Source organism: Lissotriton vulgaris, chromosome 7 (assembly GCF_964263255.1).
Source record: "Lissotriton vulgaris chromosome 7, aLisVul1.2, whole genome shotgun sequence".
In the NCBI taxonomy this organism is placed as follows: Eukaryota; Metazoa; Chordata; class Amphibia; order Caudata; family Salamandridae; genus Lissotriton; species Lissotriton vulgaris.
In genome coordinates this window covers 1,728,559,502-1,728,572,164 of record NC_141695.1, presented here as the reverse complement: position 1 = coordinate 1,728,572,164, position 12,663 = coordinate 1,728,559,502, and the positions used below count along the sequence as shown (strand labels likewise).

Sequence of the window (12,663 nt, the reverse complement as noted above, 5' to 3'; positions counted from 1 at the left end):
CCCCCCCCCCCAACGCTGCATGATTTATTCCCCTCTAATATCAGTTTTAAAATATTTTACAAATTCAACTATTTTGCTCCAAACATCACCGTATGAGTTCTGAAAATACACAAATGTTTGTCTCCAATAAATAATCTTTAATATGGTGTACATATATTTTTTAACCAAGCCAAAGCTTTAATTTACTAGGCTGGGGTGCACACAGGATAGCTACTTATATGTAGCTTGAGAGCTATCCGTAGCTCACGAGTTACTCATTGGGAAGCCTGCTCTAAAGCATAAACTACACCTGCAGCACGTGACAGCATGCCCACACCTGCTCATGTTATCAGTGTGTCTGTACAAGCTGTCCTATATGCAGATATATGCAGATACCCTCTGCATAATGCTGCAAGGTCGACACACCTGTACTCTGAAGGATACACATAGGTGATCTGCCCCGGTGCCTGCCTTACCATCTGAGGGGTGTTCATGTTCCCGGTGTGGTATCCGATTTGAAGAGAGCCAAGCACAGACGAGAAGACAGAGTTCATGAGGGTCCACGTCACTTCCTGGAAACAGAAAACAATGCACAAAAATTCAGGCAAAAAGCAGCCAACGTCCACATTTGGGAAAGTGCCAGGCAGTGACCGCCACATTCACTGGGACAAGTTCATTCGATAGTAGTTGCCACTACAGGCAGCCTGAATTGTGTGGTAAAGTCAAATTAGGAGGCATGGCACAGAAATGGGGTTTCCTGCTAAGTTCCACATTCTTATAGGAACTGTCAAATCCAACCGACACTAGTTTTAAGGCCTAATTCCAACAAGCATTTACAATGCAACGGTCTTGCCTTTACAAAAGTTAGAGCTATTGGCATTGTAAATTACAACATTTTTATTTATGTGTTGGCTTTGAAAACAGATAAATCAATGGCATTGTCATTTACAATGCCAATAGCTTAATCTCTCGCAAATGCGTGACCTATTGCATTTGCACACACACAGAGCCACACACACACACACAGAACCACACACACACAGAGCCACACACACAGAGCCACACATACACACACACAGCCAGACACACACAGACCAACACACACACAGCCACACACACACAGAGCCACACACACACACAGAGCCACACACACAGAGCCACACACAGAGAGCCACACACACAGAGCCACACACACAGCCACACACAGAGCCACACACATGCACAGAGCCACACACACACACAGAGCCACATACACACACAGAGCCATACCCACACACAGAGCCACACACACAGCCACACACACACACACAGAGCCACACACACACACACAGAGCCACACAAATACACACAAAGCCACACATACAGAGCCACACAGAACCACACACACAGAGCCACACTGTACAACATGGCTAATACAATCACATTGACAAAGCCAATCGCTCCTATGTCGGTGAGGCGCAATGGCATTGCCAAAGTTTTCTTTTGCTTGGCAAAGAGATATACAGGCACTGACTTCTAGGAAGGAGCTACATCTCACTCGGAAATGACCAGCTGCAATGCATTCTACAAGTATGAAATCATACATATTCCTGGGGTACCATAAAGCATGTCCCATGTTAGCGCTATATGAAATCACAAAAGAAATTAAAAATCTTCACATTAAAAACATAAAGAGCGCACAGTCCAGGCCAGCATCGATTGTAGTAACACAAAGAATTAAATGCACTGTACCATATTGTTCTAGTTAGTGCTGTTGATATTGGTGGGGAACAGTGACGGGGAAGGCTGGGTGATGTTGTGGGGCGGGCTGGGGATGGGCCAGGAGAGGGCTGCTACCCTGGGGAGGGAGAGGCTGCAGGAGGAGGGAGTGGGAGGGAGTGACGGAGGAGGCTGGCTGAGAATATGGGAGGAGAGCGCATTCCTCGCCTGGATTGGGGAACAGACTGGTCTGCCGAGGCCCAGAGATATACAGCACAGCAGGCTGGCTCACACACACCACACCTTGCACAGCCATGCGGGAGAGGTGGCACACTCGCTAGGCCACTGTTCTAACTTGGGACCCTTCTCACCCTATTCCCCTTTCAGCTGCCGCACAGGGAAGGCCAAACCTGGCGGGCGGTCTCAACTGCTGCTAAAGGTGTCCGGGTTGCCCCTGTAATCACCGGAAATTTCACTTCTGGCCCCAAGTAGGGCAGGCGCCCTTGTGCTCAATGAGCGTGGCCTGCCCTCTTCAGCCCTGCCGCCCCAGCCCAACACACGCCTGCGCTGGTACGTATTCCTTGGCAGGATCCGAATGCCATTAATAATGATCTTGCCAACAGCAATGCTATATACCACCAACACCAGACCTAAATACAGTTCATGTAAACATATTTTGAGCAGCCCTGAAAACAGCCTTCGCCTCTACAGAAAACGATTTCGTGAGGCAGCTCTACACCCTCTCAGCAGACTGCACGCTACCGATCTTCAGCATGCAGCCAGGGGAGATAGAGTGAAGCATGACTCCGGGGGCACCCTCAAGCTGTCCGGCTCTACCGCCGCGAGAACCCATGGATAGTTAGCCCCCCCGATCCCGTAATGCTCCGGAGCAAGCAGAGGGCGGAGCCTGCATTCACCTGGGGCAGACACCAAGGACCAGCCGAGTAGGTCAAGGGGCTGGAGCGCATCTCGCATGTCCTCCTCCCCTCGGCATCTGCGGTCTGCACGGGGCGGAACTGCGAGGTTGGCCCCACTGAGGGTTACAGCAACAAGGTAGGAGCACTTAGAAAAGTACAGAGCTGGTCCCTCGGTCGTGCTCATCCACTCACACTTGTGGAAACCCTGTGCCTTTACCTCCCCCTGCGAGAGAAAGGCTAATCTAGGCGTGGCGTTGGGGTCCGAGCCAGAAAGTGGCCAACTGGTGATTGCCACATCCTGCCGACATGGAGCCGGAGGTAGCTACTGTCCGGCGATTCATGGGGGGAGGCGCAAAGAGACTGGCGATTAACTCCCGTCCCCATCTGCATCAGCCCCCTCGCCAGCAACAGCGGCGACCTTTCCGAGTCGGGTCGGTCCTACAACTATTTATGGGCCTGACAAAAGAAAACCACACTCCCCGGTCACCCTTAAGGCAAAAGCCCTCGCGAACATCTGCCGTGGCGACCCACGGCCCCCGTCCGGCGCATACAACTAGCTAAGGGCCTGCCTACAATGTAAACCCCCACTCCACGGACACCATGCGGGTGAAGCCCCCGTGGCCCAGGCAACCCAGGGTCCCGGGACGGGTACCGCCGTCGACTACAAATTGCTCTGTGCCATAATTCATTAAAACCCCACACCCCGGTCACCACACGACCAGCAATGGAGGCAGCCCGCTGCTCTCCCGCTCGAGAAGAAGCACCGTAGTGGGAGCGCGGGACTGCGCTTCAGAGCCTGGGCGGCGTGCAGGCAGCTCGGGCTGGGCTGGCGGCAGTGGCTGGGCTGACGCTGCTGGTCCTCATGCTGCTGCTGCTGCTGCCGGCGGCGGGGCGGGCTGCGCGCCTCCCATTGCCACTTTTCGCGAGGCTCCGGAGGGCTCCGCCCTGTCCCACATCCAGAGGCGGGAGCAGGGGGTACAACCGAGGGCAGTGGGGGAAGCCTTCTCTGTCTCGGCCGGGGATGGGGGGAGGAGGAGCTGGCGGAAGGCGGGCACACACAGAGCCCAGCAGCAGCGGCAGCCAGGGAGCGCACCGGCCAGGACAGGAGGGGGGAGCCCATGAGAAAGGAGAGGAGAGAGGTGAGAAGAGGGGTGGGGGGAGAGGAGGCGACGAGGATGAGGTAAACACGAAGGAACTAAGCCCCGTCCTTTTCAGACTGGGGGGAGTGTTTTTCTTTCTCCCTCTTCTCCATTCGCTGGAAAGTAAACAATGGGCGTATTTTTGACTTGTTGTTTACCATTCCAGCCAAGGGAGAAGAGGGTAGAAAGAAACTAAAAAACACGCCCCCCAATCCCAAAAAGACGGGGCTTAGAGCGAGAGAATGACGTAACTGAGACCTCTTCTCCTATGGCTGGCCGCTGTTTAATAGGCCAGCCAATGGAGAAGAGGAGCGGGGTTTACCCTCGCTACTCAGAGTCATTAAATTTCGCCAGCGAGACTGCGCATGTGCGCAGCCTATGCTAGCCGAGACCTAAAAAACGAGTGATAAACAGATATGAAACAGTAATGAGTCAACAGTCTTTCTAAAGTCAGAAATTAACCCCAACACGCGTTTAGCAAGGGTCCCAGGGCCACAAATCAGTATATTCACAATACACTTTGCGAGGCTCTCTGCTGTAGACGCTAAATAATCTGAAGTCCACTGTGGATGAAATATTGCATTATAAATACTTCTGCCAAAAGGTCAACTTGTTTCCTGCTCTTTAGGAAGGCCTGTGTGTCTGCTTGTAGATACTGTGTGAAAAGCACACTAAATACAATATGTTATTGCGACACCAAAAGTAAAACAAGTGGATAAATCAAAGCAAGTAGTGAATGCACTGTGACGTCATTGTATGATAGGCGTAAGCATCTCAATAGCAAGTAGTGCAGACACGTCTGCAACTGAAATGTCAGTGGGCAGCAAAGTAAATATATCAAACACAGCCTGGCTAAGGCTGCACATCACGGTGCATCTGCAGATTTCATAAGAAGGACCACCTAATGTAACCATCCTCAAAACGCCCTGACACTTCCAGACAGCCCATCCAAGCAACAGCAAACTATGCCATGAAAAACACATCAAAGCCAATGACTGAAGAAGGCTGAACAGAGTCCATCCTCTCTCTATACTTCTTTATAATTGTATTGATGACAAAAGCTCTGGTGGTAGACAGATAAAGCTGTCTGCAGCCAGACCTAAACAGAATATGGGATCTGAGAAGCTGGGACAGAGGTTGATCTGATGTGGAGCAGGACCCAGAGAAATTATTCTGCACAAGTTTCTGGCAAGGAGAGCATTCAAATGCAGGACTGACGCTGTACATCACTTCCCATTGGTCAAAAACAAGGCCAGCCATGTCTGAAGCTGCTGGTCACATGGTATGATGGAAAGCCATGGGTAGTGTCAGAGCAGGGAAATGATGAGGCCTGGCAGTGAATAGGGCATTTAATAAACACCTTGAAATCATGATAGACATCTTTGTCACCATCATAATGTGGCATTTTAAATTTAAATAATTGACTCCCTCCATTTAGGGCCTGATTCCCAAAAGGAAACTTAGACTTTTGTGTAAGTTTGCAATTGTTTGCCATTCACAAAGGTATTTATGAGTAGTATCTTTGCGAGTGCAGTCTCAGCACACAAAAGGAAGATCTTTTAATGTGTGGCGACGCCGCACTCGTAAAGATACTGGGCCCGATTCACAAAGGTAAACTGGGACGAAAGCCTAGCTTTACGCCTTTTGGTTTTCACAAAGGGCATTTACAAGTAGTAAAGTTAGACTTTTGTCTCAGATAAACTTAAGTTTTGGTCTTAAGTTCAGCTGAGAAAGAAACTGAGACAAAAGTCTAACTTTACTACTCTTAAATGCCGTAAGTGAATACCGAAAGTTGTAAAGTTAGACTTTCATCTCAGTTTACCTTTGTTAATCGGGCCCACTACTGGTAAATCTCTTTGGGACTAGCAAACTATCGTACACTTACGGTGTAAGATTACCTTTGTGAACCAGGCCCTTAGTTTACTTCACACTCTTTGGAGTCAGTAAAGGGCAGGACAATGTGGGCCATGTCTCATCTCCATTGGACATCTGGTGCCTGGTCACAGTATGCCCTTGGCTGATGTCCATGCCTGGGAGCAGGTTGCGGATAGTCCAGTGGTGACACCCAGTGACCTGTGTATCTCAATCGCAACTTCTGCCGTTCAGGGGGACAACGGAGGGCAACTGTACTATTCATGTTGAACACAGGGGTGGTCTCTGCCTCTTTCATTTCTGAAAAACAAATACACCTGACTTCTAAAAGGATGATCTGACAAAATTGTTAACAAAAAATAGGATCACAGTGTTTTTGGCAAAGCTGAGATTAGAGCCAATTACGAAGAAGTCACAAATTTATGTATCAAAAAATAGTGCACATAGTGTAGTGGTCACTTTAAGTGGTCACTTTAAATTACTCGCGCTATTCACGCGGGGGTCCGCGTGAATAGCTATTACACTGTTGTATTGTTTTGAATGTATGACCACGTGTGTGTGGTCGCGTGTAATGTTATTACTTGATTTGGCATCCTCGTGCGATGCGGCCGTTCGGTCGGTTTCCCTAACGCATGTCCAGTCTCCGTTGGGATCCCTCACTGAACGGAAGCATCGCGCATCGGGTGGAGTTTACTTTACAATTGGAATAAATCAATTTCATCCTTTTCAAGTCTTCGTGTGGATTAATTCCCAACTTAACATTTGGCGACGAGGGTGGGATTAAACTCCACACCATAACCACGCAACATTTTCGTCTAGATTTCAAATTTCTAGACTCACCTTGTCTTGTCAACGAAGCCTTCTACTAATTCAAGGTCTTTATGCGCGATTGACTCATACCAAGCGTAAAGCGTAAGGATTGGCCGTCCCAAGTTTCCTCCAAAAGACGTCGATGAAGAAGACACCAATAAGGATTGCCTATTCAAAATTGGTAAACTGCAGGTCGTCTTTGTTTGTTTCACCCACGGTGATTCGCTAACGTTCCAGCCAACCACTGTATTCCTTCATACAATCATCGCGTCCAACGATTTCATTATTTACACGGTGAGCCAAGATTGAAACGGTGAGACGGCTTACAAATTCAGTCTTCAGCGCGTTGCTTCAGCGATGCGCACGCTTTAAAGGTAACTCTTGAACTATTTTTTTTAGCGCGTTTCCTCAGCGATGCGCACGCTTTGAAAGTAATCCTTAAACCTTGCATGTTGACGCATTTCTTCAGCGATGCGCACGCTTTAAAGTTATTTATTTAACTTATCATTTTGGCGCATTGCTTCAGCGATACGCACGCTTTCTACTTAACTGTTTATCTATTCATTTTGGGTCATTACTTCAACGATGCACACGTTCCAGAGTTATTTAATTAACAATTCATTTTAGTACCTCATCCTACTTCTACATTTACAGCACATCTTTCAGCGATGTGCACGCTTTACTGACTGTTAATTATCAATTTTAATTTATATTCAATTGTATTACTGTGAAACTATTTTAGTATGGATAACCTTCATTTTCATCACATCACACAACCTCCTCATTTCCTAAATAAGCCAGGAAGCCCAGAGATAATTTGGAAAGAGTGGTTTTCATTATTCGAAAACCACATTGTTGCTATTGATGCGGTTGATTTTTCTCCTGAACGCAAATTTGCCATTCTGTTTGGTTGTTTAGGCCAAGCCGCTCAACGTATCTTTAAAAGCATTCCCCCTATTCCTCCTCCTACTGGCCAAAGTGGTGATCGTAATTGGGATTTATACATTGAAGCTGTAGCCAGATTAAAGAAACAATTTGCTGAAGAACCAAATATTATGTTGGAAAGACATAATTTTTATTCTAGAAAACACAATGAGGGTGAAAAGGTTGAGGAGTATATTTCAGCTCTCAGGGTACTAGCCACAACATGTGAATTTGGTCCCCTTTGTGACAATTACATCAGAGACCAATTCGATTTTAATTGTTCTTCTAGGAAAATTAAAGAGAGAATCTTAGGTTGTAAGAACCCTTCTCTTAATGAAGTAATTGAATTGTCTTTGAGTATTGAACGTTCTACAATTACCAGCAAAGTTATGTCAGAGTCATCTAAAGGGAGTATTAATGTAATTAGTCCTTCTGAACCCAAAACAGACAATGATGTATGCTCTGTAAATGTTAGAAACAGAAACCCTAAATTTACTCAAAGAAGACAAAACCCCATTTGTTACAGATGTGGTTCGAAGAACCATTTAGGTAATTTTCAGGGATGCCCTGCTATGAACAGACGCTGTACTTCCTGTAAAAAACATAGGTCATTTTCAAGGGGTATGCAGAAATGTGAAGAAAAGTCCTTCTGTCAATTATATCGAGTCCAATGTATATGATGAATGCTCTGATGCTTTTTCTAATATTGTGGTTACATTAGATGACAATGGCCTAGTGGATGACATAAAAGGCCCTTTATGTTCTGCTATTATCGACAACGTAACTTTACAAGTCATGGCTGATTCTGGCTCACCTTACACTATTCTAAGAGATTCTACTTTCTACGATTTATGGAAGAGAGAAGTGAAGTTATGTAAGTCAGATGTTAACCCTAAAGCGTTGGGAGAAAAAGACGTAGACATGGTTGGTTACTTTGAGGGTTTAGTACAATGTCTAGGTAGAGAGACGTTTACTAAAATCTATGTAGTTAAAAAAGGGAAGAACATAGTTGGGTGGAAAGATCTAGCTCGTATGGGCCTATACCTAGTTCCTGGTGATGACAATCCAGTTAAGGTTGGGGAGTTACCAATTACTAGAATTGACTGCATGGCTGTTGAACAACCTGTTGATGTGAAACTCCTAATGGAAGAATTTAAACCTGTATTTAGTGACAATGTCGGTAGCGTTGATGGTTTTGAACATAAAATAAGACTTATTCCAGGAGCTCAACCTATAGCTCATAAAGTCAGATCTGTCCCTTTAAGTGTACGTGCAGAATTAGATAAGTCTTTAAAAGATTTATGTGTCCAAGGAATTATTAAGCCAGTTTATTCCTCTCAGTGGGTCGCCCCCATCGTGGTCGCTCGCAAAAAGACTGGCGAGATTAGGCTCTGTGCCGATTTACGCGGCCTAAACAAAAATATTATTGTTGATTGCCACCCCCTACCAAAGATTCACGAACTACTAGCTAATCTGGGCGGAGCTAAGTGGTTCTCTCTGATTGACTTAAAGTCAGCTTACCACCAAGTTCCTCTCTCAAAAGAGTCACAAGAGTTAACCACTTTCATTACACCCTTTGGTGCATTTAAATTTTTACGACTCCCTTTTGGTCTAGCTTCAGCTGGGAGTGTCTTCCAGAAACTTATGGATTCACTATTCAAAGAAGTTCCCGGGGTTCAAGCTTACCTTGATGATATATTAATATTTGCTAAGTCTTTTGAAGAACATAACACGATTTTGAGGCGAGTCCTCACCATCTTGATGTCTAAAAAAATGACTGTCCGTGGAGACAAATGCAAATTTGCAGTAAAAGAACTAGATTATTTAGGACATACCATATCTAGGGAAGGAATTAGACCAAAATTCTCTGTGGTTAGAGCAATAGAAGATGCCAAACCTCCATCAGACAAGGACTCTCTTAGATCTTTCCTTGGGCTAGCAGAGTATTACGCTAGATTTGTCCCTGCTTATGCAGAGTTGGTAGAACCACTAAGGAGTTTGTTAAGAAAGGGCTGCAGTTTTACCTGGTCTCCTGATCTAGATAAAGTTTTTAACGATGTTAAGAAACTAATTGTGTCTGCCAAAGCTCTTCACGCATTTAGAGATGATTGTCTTTCCTCCATAACTGTGGACGCTAGTATGTCTGGTCTAGGCGCAGTATTAACTCAGAAAGTTGGAGGGAATGAACAAACAGTGGCGTTTGCTTCTCGCTCACTTAAATCATTTGAGACTAGGTATAGCACAATCGAAAGGGAAGCTTTGGCTTGCGTGTGGGCCGTACATAAGTTTAGAACATATATTTGGGGGAGGAAGTTTGAACTTGTCACGGACCACAAACCACTCGTTTACATTTTTGAAAAGGTTGATTCTTCCTGTATGTCTGCCAGATTAATGAGGTTAGTCAGTAAATTACAAGAATTTAATTTTGAAGTAAAACACATTAGCGGTGGCAAAAATTTTAGAGCTGACTGCCTTTCAAGACTTTCTATGATTAAAGATGATGATGATGACATGTCTCCGGAGGATATTGAATGTGTCGCTTTGGTTGACGCTGTAGGTAATCTTTCTTCTGTCTTGTCAGAGGTTGATTGGAAAGAAACCGGCTCTAATGATCCTGTTCTGCAAAAAGTCATGCACTACACAACTCATAATTGGCCTGAACCCAGGTGTTTAGAAGGCGAATTACGCAGATTTGCACAAATAGCGGGCGAACTTTCAGTTGAGAATAACATTGTTCGTAGAGGGGACAAATTTATTCCTCCTTTCAAGCTACGACCTTTAATTATTGAGGAAGCTCATAAAGGCCATTTAGGGATCACCAAGACCATTATGAGGATTAAGGAACACTACTGGTGGCCTTCCTTAGATATTCAGGTCAGGAGATTAATTGATTCCTGTCCCGAGTGTCTAGTTTCCGATAAGCATTGGCACACGATGAAAATGCCATTATGTCCAACGGAATTCCCCCAAACGGTGTGGGAAAAGGTTGGAATTGATTTTTCAGGACCCTACTCTATCCTTGGTCAGGAATGTAAGTATGTCATCTTATTGGTTGATTACTATTCTAAGTGGATGTACCACGAATTTGTCAAATCCCCTGATTCTGATTCAACCATTTCATTTTTGAAAAAGGTTTTTGACATTGAAGGATCCCCTAAAGTACTAGTTAGCGATAATGGTACACATTTTATTTCGGATAGAATGAAAGAATTTCTTGGTGGTTTAGACATTAAACAACTTAAGGTTGCATTATATTCCCCATCTTCTAATGGCCTAGTCGAAAGAGGAAACAAAGTGATCAAGGAGGGTATACAGACTGCAATAGCTTGTGGTGCAAACGTAATTAATTTCATTAAGGAGAAAGTTTGGCATTATAATACTTCCCCCCACTGCACTACAGGAGTTTCTCCTTTTGTTTTGTTGAGAAACAGGAGTTCACATTCCAAATTGTTTCCCTCATGGCTCAAGAAATTATCCGGGGATGAGAGTATCGATTTAGACACTGTTCGCAAAAATGTGGTTAAAAATCAATTGAGTATGAAAAAGAAGTTTGATTCTAAAGCCAATTTTTCATCTATGGATATTTCTACAGATGACTGGGTTTTAATTAAGAAACCTATTAAAGGTAAAAAGGGAGAATCAAAGTTCTATCGCCCGTTAAGAGTCCTCAAAGTCAGTAAAGGCGCTGCTTTTGTGGATAATAAAGGTTGGTGGAACAAACGTCACTTAGTCAAGGTTTCTCCCCATCAAGCAGGTATTATCAAGAACTTCAAGAGGGAACCTAATGAGGAATTCGAGTGGTGTCATTGGTTGAACGACCCTATTACTGTCAATAACAGCGTTGATAATATAGTTCAACAATCCAGCAACCATGTTACTGTTCCTGTTTCCATCCCTAACAGTGCCCTTCCTTCACGTGTTATTTCATCACATGGAAGAATTATCAGAGAACCTGCTAAATTTAACGATTTTATCAGATATTGATTATTGCTTCATTTTTTTTTTATTTTTTTTTCTTCTTTCTTTTATTTGTTCATTGTTGTTGTAAGGGGAAAGGTGATGTTGTTGTTATGGAGTTTACTTTACTATTGGAATAAATCTATTTCATCCTTTTCAAGTCTTCGTGTGGATTAATTCCCAACTTAACACATAGAGATGTGTGTAAACTCCTTTAAACCGCAGTAGTTAAAGAAATTGACGTGTATAGCGTTATTACAGTATATGAGATCTCTTTCTCAAGGGTGATATTCCAAACAAATTAGAAGCTTTGTATAGCAAATGAAACATTCAAATTATCTGTATCCATCTTGCTTTAGCGTCTCTTCATCTAACATTAAGGAAAATGTCCTTACCTTGCCTTCCAACATTGGACGTTTTGTTTTGTGACGTCTTCTTGGTTTGCCGTTTTTCAGATAGACTTTTTTCCTGTTTCGAAGAAAACATGGACAGCACTGAGTGATCCAATCAGAGATTCTCCTTTCTTCCATCTCTCTCCCAGGCCCAAAGGCCCAGGGAGGACTGCAGATGGTAACCATGACACTACCTCTGTGATGTCACTGCCTAGTAGCCATGTCTCCCGGGAGCCCTTCAACCTTCCGCAGTAGGAATTCAAGAATTCAACAATAAACTTTCACAGATCCTGTAGTAAGCATACATGGTATCTACAGGCATACTTCAAAGTCTCTGTCGGAGGTCTGCAAACATCCATCGAAGTGCACAAAGCTTCTAAAGAAATCCTTTGAAAGTTCAATAGGAGACTATGAAAGCTTGCAGATGAGAACTTCAAAGTATCTTAGGGAGGTAATTTTTAGGATACATTCAAACCTCTCATGGGAGGATTTCAAAGTGTGTGCAGAAGACCTTCAATGGTCTTACAAGATGCCTTGAGATATTCTTTAGGGGGTGTTCAAGCATTCTAAAAGAGGTCCATGAAATTTGTGTAGGAGGCGTTGATTGGTAGAAAGAAGAAAGCCTTCAAACCTTTATGAAAGAACTTGTAAACGCAATTTAAATCAAAATTGTTTAATGTATAAAAATCAGCAGCAGAGCAACAAGACTGTCCATCTTCCAAGTGCCAGAGAACTGACTCAAGGTGGTTAACATTCTAAATGAGAGTTCCAATGGAATTGGAACACTGGATTAATAAAAACATTTGTGAGTGAACATATTAATAATACAACACTTTATTTTTTAAGTTTGAGTTTATTGAAAACCAGGAGAAAAAGAACAGCATTATAATAAGTATAATGGGCCCGATTCACAGAACTAACTTAAGACAAAATCCTAAACTTACTACTTTTGGTATTCACAGAAGGCAATTAGTA

The 12,663-nt window shown here is 44.1% G+C and overlaps 1 protein-coding gene across 1 annotated transcript in view; it reads right to left on the bottom strand.

The window, feature by feature from the left end:
• Positions 1-12,663, bottom strand: part of LOC147706472 (solute carrier family 2, facilitated glucose transporter member 1-like) — a 110,133-nt gene that overhangs the window by 65,257 nt on the left and 32,213 nt on the right. Inside the window, exons 2-3 of the mRNA XM_086929086.1 lie at positions 11,692-11,764; positions 456-551 (exon numbers count right to left, since the gene is read on the bottom strand). Of these exons, the coding sequence (XP_086785212.1) occupies positions 456-551; positions 11,692-11,706 (111 nt within the window). The 5' untranslated portion in view covers positions 11,707-11,764. The remainder of the gene's footprint in view (positions 1-455; positions 552-11,691; positions 11,765-12,663) is intronic.